An 8,734-nucleotide genomic window follows, 5' to 3' on the forward strand; every position below is an offset into this window, starting at 1 on the left:
TATAATGATAATCAGTTCTCCGAGTTGATTTACTTCAATGGAAAGTAATTTGACGCCTGAGACGTGTGATGAACAAAGATACTTGTTGTTCAGTCGCACAGTCGAGTCCGACTCTTTGCGACCCCATGGACCAAGTCCCGCCAGGCCCTCCTGTCTTCTGCTGTCCTCTGAAGTTGACTCAATTTCATGTTCCTTGCATCTCTGACACTGTCTAACCAACTCATCCTTTGCCGTCCCCGTCTTCTTTGACCTTCAATTTTTCCCAGCATCAGGTTCTTCTTCAGTGATTACTCCCTTCTCCAAAGTATTTGAGCTTCGGTTTCATTATCTTCCATGGAACAGTCAGGGTTGATTTCTTTTAGGATTGACTGGACTCTCAAGAGTCTTCTCCAGCACGATAGTTCAAATGATTCTATTCTTCGGCGCTCGGCCGTCTTTATAGTCGCTGACTACTGGGAATACCATTGCTTTGACCATGCGGACTTTTATTGGCAGGGAGATGTCTATACTTTTTATCATGCTGTTTAGGTTCGGCATCGTTTTCCTCCCGAGGAGAAGGCGTCTTTTAATTTCATGGCTGCTGTAACAGTCTGCGGTGATCTGAGATCCCAGGAACGTGAATTCTGTCACTACTTCTACGACTTCCCCTTCTATTTGCAAGGAGTGATGGGGCCGGTTGCCATGAGTTGTTTTGGTGTTGAGCTTCAAGTCCACTTTTACACTGAGCAAGAGGCTCTTTAGGTCCTCTTCACATTCTGCCATTAGAGTGGTATCGTATGTATATCTGAGATTGTTGATCTTTTCTCCAGCAATCTTAATTCCCGCTTGTGATTAAAGATACTTAGCAGAGAGTAAATACATGAGGCACGCAAAGTGAATGAGAGTAAGGAGAAAAGAAACCGATCGCTGAGCAAAGTTACAGTGCACTGAGAGTGGATCAAAGAGTATAGACGAAAGAATAAATATATGCTCAAAAGCGATTGGAAGTGCAAGCAAGAGCGGCGAGCAAGATATGGGCGTACAAAAGTGGATTGACAACGAAGCGAAGAAAACGATCGTTGGGCAAAAATACAGTGCATTCACAGAGTGGAGCAACGTGTATGGGAGTGCGGAACAAAAACATCGAGCATTGATTCTGTTCTCGTACAGTGGAGTAACGAGTAACGAGCAAAAAGGGGTCGTTATGGTGTGTTTAACCGGTGTTCTTTCCGTTGGTGGTGTTCAAGTACAGTCACAGACATTTGCCGAAGCAGTGAACGAACCAAGAATGACGTTTGTTGCAGCTAAGTTTGATGGCATTTTGGGACTTGGATACGACCCAATTTCCGTGGAATAAGTTGTGCCTCCATTTTACAGCATCACAAAAAAGGACTCGACCGGGCAGTTTTCTCTTTCTGACTCGACAGGTACCTTCAGCTTCTCCGATCCAGCTAAATATATGGGCAACATTATCTATGTACCAATAACCAAACCAAGGATACTGGCAGCTTGTGATGGACAGATATGAAGTTGGTAGGCAAGGTTTCTGTACAAATGGATGTCAAGCTATTACTGGCACAACTTGAATCCCTTTGGAAGAAGTCAAGAGTTTAAACAAACTTATCGGTGTAACAGCTATGGCCAGAGGGGATATGCTATTTTCTGCAGTTTGATCCATCGACTTCCAAAAATTAATTTTGTATTAGGAGGAAAATCATTTGTATTAGAAGATATGGATTACATTTTAAAAGTATCTGCTATGGGTAAACAGTTTGCTTGTCAGGATTTATGGGAAATGGGACCGCTTGGACCATTGTGGATTCTTAGCGTTTTTATTGGTAGATTTTTACACTGAATTTGATATGGAAATAACCGAGTTGGTTTTGGTTTATCTAATGAATAATCACGTTTTTATTAATTTTAAAGTATTGCATGTCTTTTAAGAAAAACAATTTTGTATACTCAATTTTTAATATATTTAGATTGTATAACTAAACTATCAAAATAAAACTTATGTTAATTTGTTTCATACTCAATGGATAGTTAGGCTCAAAAATCTTATAAAGGAGGCCTTAATCTTATAAAGGATAATATCAAATTTCAAAATTTTACATAGTGTAATTTTTTGTTATGATAAATTGAGAAAATAATGAAGATTGGTTAAAAGTAAAAAGTATCGAGCAATGAGCAAGGTACGGGCGTACAAAAGTGTACTGACAGGTACGAAGTGAAAAAAACGATCGTTGAGCAAAGATGTAGTGCACTCAGAGTGGATCCACGAATAAGGACTAAGTTCAAAGATATGGTGCTCACAGAGTGGAGCAACTTGTATGGGAGTGCGGAACAAAAACATCGAGCATTGAGATTCGGCGCTCGCAGAGTGGATTAAAGAGTATAGAGCAAAAAGACAGCAATGAGCGAAGATAGGGGGGTATACAAAAGTGGATTGAAAAGTTCGCAGCATTCAGGCCGAGTAAAGAGCAAAAATACTGAAAAAAAGCTGAAGATATGGTCACTCAGAGTGGATCAGCGAGTAAGGACTAAAGTTCAAATTTAAGGAGCTCACATAATGTAGAAACGTGTGGAAGTACGGAACCATAAGACCGAGCATTGATCGAAGATTCGGCGGCTATGAAGCACGAACAAAGCGCGAGTATAAAGCAAAACCAAAGATATGCGCGCAAAGTGGAGCAACGAGCATCGAGCAAAAAAGACCAAGCAATGAGCAAGCATACGATTCTTGTAGAGTGGAACGACGAATATCGAAGTATAAAACAAAGAAACTGCGAACACAGAACAAAAATTCAGTCGGTGCGTGAAGAATGGAGCTAAAAAGCGATTACTCGGTAAATTTTATCATTTAGTTTGGTAAATTAGACGTTACTAGTCATTTTATCCACGCTGGGATGGTCTGACTGCCGTGTTTGGGTTTGTCGTCATCTTCAGTGGTGGATCTTTCAAAATAACACTACACTGATGATGGCGAGAAGTCTAATCGTGTCTGACAGGCCAAAATATTGTGTTGAAGGACCAAATTTCAGGTTCAAATGGGATCATCATTGAATACACACATGTTATGTAAATGTTTTCTCAGAAGAAGTATATAGATCTATCATTCCTCTGAGTTTAGCCATTTCATTGTGCTAATCTTGGTGAGGGTTGTTTTAAGATAATCTTATCTAGTACCTCTATTGTTTATCCACTTCTCCTCTTCTCTTTTTGGATCCATTCTGTGATGGCGGATTCTATGTTTTTTTTTGTTATCCCAAGAATAGGTTCAAGGAATATGTGGTTTTGAAGATCTTCCTCTGGTCAGTGTGTTTGCCTTTTCATTACCCAAAATTCCTTTGTGTTCTGGTACCCAAGGTACCCCACCAGATTGTTGTGCTTCCCCAGATTTTGGAGATTTTAGATGGATTTGCTGTGTTTTGATGTGATTTTTTATATGCTAATGCTTTAATAGCTGTTTAGTTATCCAATCTTATGAGTATTTTTTGTCAATATAACCTCTTTTTTTAAGATTTTCTAAGGTACAAATGTTGATGACATGTATTTCATCTTCAAAGACCAAGATGTACTTCCCTAGTGAGTTTGATTGTTCAGATTTTGGGATGTACAGAAACCGCTTCATCCAGTTCTTTTCGGGGCCATCTGTATACCACATTATTGTACCTGATTTTCCCTGAATTCTTCTTCTACTTCGCAGTCTGTTGAGACTTTATAGGATGTTGTGACAAGTGTTTCTGGGATCATGTAGTCAGTCCCTGATTCTGGGAATGGTGTCTGATTTTATTAATTGTTGTTGTGAGCCCAAAATTTTTAATCGTCACACAATTTGATTGTTTTTGATTAAATGAGCTTTTCTTCACTTCTCCTTATATAAATATTTCAATGGAGGTAGGTTTAGCAGTGTTTCTAGTGCGTTTTCATTGCCCCTGTAATACATAGGTTTACCAGTCATTGTATGTTGCCTAAAGATCTATCAAATAAATCTTAGCATTAAATTCCTTGTGTGTGTTTTCAATAAAAGCAAAGAACTACTTCTGGCAGCCAAAAGAAATTTTGAGCAAAAAATAAGGACTGAAACCAAAATAATTCTGATCTGATCAGATCAAATTTTTTTTTTTTATTAGACCAAATAATCTAATTGCCATTTTTGATCCTTAGGGATACAATTATGTAAAAAATACTTTCTTCAATTTTATACTCTTGTTTAATTTCCTTTAAATCAACATAAGCCACAAAGAAGAATTTTTTCAATTTTTTATTACCTACATTTATCAACTTTTATAATTATTTTGTTTGCCTATATAATCAGATATAATTACAAGATATGGGCAAAGGTAAATAAATAAGCCAGAAATAAGATGGGAGCACTAGCACTACTTTATTGATCGATACAACTTCTCTTTCAATACTGAGTAATTTTGTACACTAATGACAAACAAGAATTACATAAAGCTTATGATTTGGTATGAACAGCATTTTATAAACTTAGGTGTAAACAATACAAGTTTAGTTGTAAAATCCAAATCTTGTTGGTTGAATTAATCGTTGACGATATTTTCTCAAGCACCTTGTCAATATGGTCACACAACCTCTGAAGAAGTAGTATACAAGTTCCATTAGACTTATTACACTGCATCCCAGAAATAAATTACCTGTTCCGCCAATGCTCACTAAAACAAGAAATTTTTAAGATAGTAAAATTTGATTAGATTAGATTATTACAATTTAATATATAGTACACATAAATGGTTAGGTCACTATATAAATGTTAGTTTCATTAAATAAAATAATTAGAGAAGAATTTATTAATTTTGAGAGATTTAGTTCAAGCTAATGTGGTGGTAATAAGACTAATTTTAGATATGATACAGCTGCAACTATAATAAAATAAAACAAGAGGCAAATTAACAAAGCAAAATATCTGGAAAAAAAATAGGCAAACTAAAAAGGTAAAAAGGTAAGGTATACAAAAGCAGAAGACAGGAAAATTAGGTTTTATTTCAAATGATCCACTTATAAAAGGCACAAAGAAACATGAGAAAAAGGCTAGGAAAAGGGGATAGCTATCACATAGATAAAAACTTACTAAAAGAAAGGATAGTAAATTAGAAAAATTAAAAATAAAGTGTAGGCAACAAAATGATATTAAAAATTACACAATCATAAAATTTTTTTTTAAAACAAGGGTTCACTAAAGCAAAGATCACATTAGTAAGTATTCTAATAGACTCTAACCACAAGAGCTATTGTGCCACGAGCAGCGGTGAATTGAATCCCACTTATGACACTAACTTTTTCATCTGAACCAAGACCTTAGATTAAAAGTATAACTAATTTGTATATCAAGTTTGAATGCAGCTGACCTTTACCTTACAGTATGAGCAACGTGTCAACGCTTCAACCGTTGTGGCCACAGGTGCCCCACTAGTACTACATTTAAGGAATAAGCCAGAAGGCTGCAGTGCGTGGGAAGCACATACCACCTTACCTAGTTTCATCATCATCATTACTACATTTAAATAACATTGACAGATTTGTACTTGGTTTTGATAGTTTCAAAACTTTTGAATCCAAAGATGCAAGAATTAAGCCTGTTGACTTACCCTAGCTTAACCAATAATTTGCTTGAAAGATTGATACAATTTTTCTTTTTAATATACTTTATGTTTACCTATTAGCTCTTGCTGGCTAAAGCTTATTTTTCTAAGATAATTCACTGCTCCCAAATTTGAGAAATGCACGTCCAACAATCCATGCTGAATTTCTCCATCGAATACACTCAGATTGCTGCGTTTAATTAACGAGTTGTACATCGTGCCATAGCATGGTACAGGGCATGAGCAATCTGTGTTATTTCTCATGTTTAAAATTCTGTTGCTGTATACCAAATCGGCCATAACTCTTATTTCAGCTTAAACAAAACAAGTAATGTTATTTGCATTGTGATGCGTTTGCAATGTTGATATTCATTGTATTTTACCTGACAAATTTGCCAGGCAGTTCAATTTTTCAAGATTACACTCTGGTAATCCACTTGTAACATCTAAAAATGAACAAAAAATCAAATTGACAATATCCATTTTCAGATTTTAAAACCTAAATTTACCATTGAAAAAGTATGGCTGGCAATTACAATTTTTGCTTATAAAATTGTGTCTACATTCAATAAGGCAATTGGTTTGGCTATAGAAATTGTTGAATTTTAATGCCTTTTCCTGAGGTAAAACACACTCCCTTTTTGCTGAAGAATAGCTGATTAATTTAGAAGAGCATTCAATTATAATCGGTGTGACCTATAAAAGGTTTAATTATTTTTTGTTTTGGTTGATAATTTATAGACTTTTATTACTTCAATCTCAAGCATTCTCCCTGATTTTCTTTTTAACACAACACCACTGCCAGCTTCTGGAAGTTCATAAGTTGGGCTAATCAAAACCTATAAAATCATGCAAAAATTAGTATTAATGGTGGCATTTATACATTTGAATTGTTTTTCTGGCAATACTGTTTTAGCATTTTTCATTATTCTAAAATTAAATCAACCACATTTTCAGTAATTTGCAGGCAAAAAATATGTAAATTACATTTATCCCCCTGGAAAATCCATTTAGAAGAAGTTGATCATCTTTTTTTAATACCACAGTAAGCCCAGAGTATCTTCCTGAAGAAGTCGTTTGCCTAGGTGTACAAGCTGGATTTTGATCATTGAGTAATAATGACTGCATGAAAAAATCCCTAATATAACTGAAAAAGGGGTTAATTTTGTATAATATTGTTGTTAGCTGATTTTTTAAAATTAATCACCATTCCTTTTTTGTCTCGGCAGTCAAAGAGTTGAATGAATAGCAAAATCCCTCTTCTGTTCTTTGCAGGGAAAATATTTCACAACAGTTTTTTCTCTCGCCATTCCAATAGCACATTTCAAATAAGTCAGTACAAAGTGGCAAAGACTATCCTCCCCCCAAAAGAAAAAAATTGGGTGTAATACAGTGTAATATTTTTTATATAACATAATGAACCCCACCTCCAGCATGAAATCAGATACATTCATTTGATCAAAGTATGGCAAATAATGTTTAATATTTGCTAGTTTGTCTTTCATATAGAAAAATGAAGGATAGCGCATTAATGAAAGTAGACTTATTGCACCCCTTAAAACCTTATTATTTTCTTCTTCAGTACTGTTGAAATACCTGTTTAAGACAGACTTTCAGTTTTTTCCAAAACAAACTGATATTAAAAATAAAACCTTTTTAAGTATGGAAATCCAACTGATTCCTCAATCGGGTGTGTTGGGCATAGAGTAACAGCTGGAAATGGGAATTTAGCTAAAGGGTAATGAATATCCTTTATAATTGTCTCCACTGGCATTTTTTCAAATCTAGACCAAAGTGTTATTCCCAGGGTGGCGGCAAAAAATATAAAAGCCGTCACTCCAATAAGCCAGAAAATTCTATAAACACAGAAACCATGACAAATAAGGAGAAATTCAAATTCCAAAAATTCATTAAAGTACCTCTCATACACCGTGAAATCCTTCCTTCCAACATATTTAACGCAATGTACAGTGCTAATGTCAGTATAGTTTTGAATAAGTTTGAACAGCATTGTTGCATCAGGTTAAAAACGAGTCAAATATAGGACCGCATGAAGAAGCCAACATTGATACTTGAATATATTGATTCCTTCTTTATTTACATCATTATTATTTTCTCGTAATGATATATTCCAACATGTAATCAACTTATCGCCACTGTCTGATGGAAATATAAATATAAATATTTATCAAAAACATTTTCATAATTGGGCAACACCCATTTACAGTGAATAGAAAAATATAAACCAAAAAACAAAACGGTTACAAAATATAATGCAAGAAATAATAATTAATAAATTTGTAAAATATTTTTATATTATCATAGTTGAATATGAATGAAGAATAAAAGTAGGTATAACGGAAAAGAATAAAAGAAAGAAGACAAAGAGAATAGCAATAAGATTATGTTGGGGTAGTTAGATGAAATCAACGATTGTTTGTAAAAAATTTGAAAGCTTCATGCCTGAAAGACAGAAGAGGATGTGGCGACCTAATATGCCGCAGAAAGGAATTTCACAGATGTGCCCCAGCAACTCTAAATGAATCACTCATATATTTGGATCAATGATGCAAGTTTTAAAAAAAATTTAAACTAAGGATAGAATTAAAACTGAACTAAAACTTAGTTAAGAGAATTACCATTTTTTTATGCTTTCCATTATGATTACCATAGTTTTTGATGATTCCACAATCACTAGTTCAGAGAATTAGCGTTTTTTGATGGTTACCATTATTATTATCATATTTCTTGCAAATTTAAGGATATTTTTATTGAAATGAGACTAAACATCTTCGTTACCAAAGAAATGCATAATGAATGGAATAAAGTGGAAATTTGAAGATTCCACAACTCATTAGTTAAGACAATTGCCATTTTTGATGTTTTCCATTATTATTACTATATTTTCTGTAATTTTTAGGATGTTGTTATTGACATGAGACTAAACAATTAGTTTGTAACAAAATAAATGCATGACGAATTGAATGAAGTTGAAATTTGTTGATTCCACAACTCATTAATTATGAGAATTACACTTTTTTGATGTTTACCATTATTTACCATATTTTCTGTTATTTCTAGGATACTTTTATTAAGCTTAGAGTAAACAACTCGTTTGTTAACAAATTAATGCTTGACGAAGGGAATAA

General features: G+C 34.3%; 2 protein-coding genes and 1 pseudogene across 2 annotated transcripts; 1 reads left to right on the forward strand and 2 right to left on the reverse strand.

The window, feature by feature from the left end:
* Positions 1 to 402: 402 nt before the first annotated feature.
* On the reverse strand, positions 403 to 762 carry LOC106664974. The gene has a single exon (XM_014391087.1). It carries the CDS (start codon positions 760 to 762, stop codon positions 403 to 405), a length of 360 nt encoding a protein of 119 aa, XP_014246573.1.
* Positions 763 to 1,012: 250 nt separating this feature from the next.
* On the forward strand, positions 1,013 to 1,834 carry LOC106664975 (annotated as a pseudogene).
* Positions 1,835 to 4,355: 2,521 nt separating this feature from the next.
* On the reverse strand, positions 4,356 to 7,043 carry LOC106664976 (pickpocket protein 19-like). Its single transcript, XM_024230378.1, has 8 exons — positions 7,013 to 7,043; positions 6,793 to 6,938; positions 6,573 to 6,732; positions 6,338 to 6,424; positions 6,095 to 6,281; positions 5,969 to 6,031; positions 5,660 to 5,899; positions 4,356 to 4,658 (listed from the first exon to the last, which is right to left on the reverse strand). Exons 1-8 carry the CDS (start codon positions 7,037 to 7,039, stop codon positions 4,495 to 4,497), a joined length of 1,074 nt encoding a protein of 357 aa, XP_024086146.1. The 5' UTR covers positions 7,040 to 7,043; the 3' UTR covers positions 4,356 to 4,494.
* Positions 7,044 to 8,734: the final 1,691 nt, after the last annotated feature.

This window comes from Cimex lectularius, unplaced genomic scaffold (assembly GCF_000648675.2).
Source record: "Cimex lectularius strain Harlan isolate CLEC.00 unplaced genomic scaffold, Clec_2.1 scaffold138, whole genome shotgun sequence".
NCBI lineage: Eukaryota > Metazoa > Arthropoda > Insecta > Hemiptera > Cimicidae > Cimex > Cimex lectularius.

Bases quoted from the DNA above. Each gene is read 5' to 3' on its own strand.
- LOC106664974 (XM_014391087.1), bottom strand. From the start codon at position 762: ATGGCAGAATGTGAAGAGGACCTAAAGAGCCTCTTGCTCAGTGTAAAA.
- LOC106664976 (XM_024230378.1), bottom strand. From the start codon at position 7,039: ATGAATGTATCTGATTTCATGCTGGAG. The intron at 6,282-6,337 runs GTAATAAAAGTC...AACCTTTTATAG, and splicing joins GGAGAATGCTTGAGATTGAA to GTCACACCGATTATAATTGA. The intron at 5,900-5,968 runs GTAAAATACAAT...GTTTTGTTTAAG, and splicing joins CTGCCTGGCAAATTTGTCAG to CTGAAATAAGAGTTATGGCC.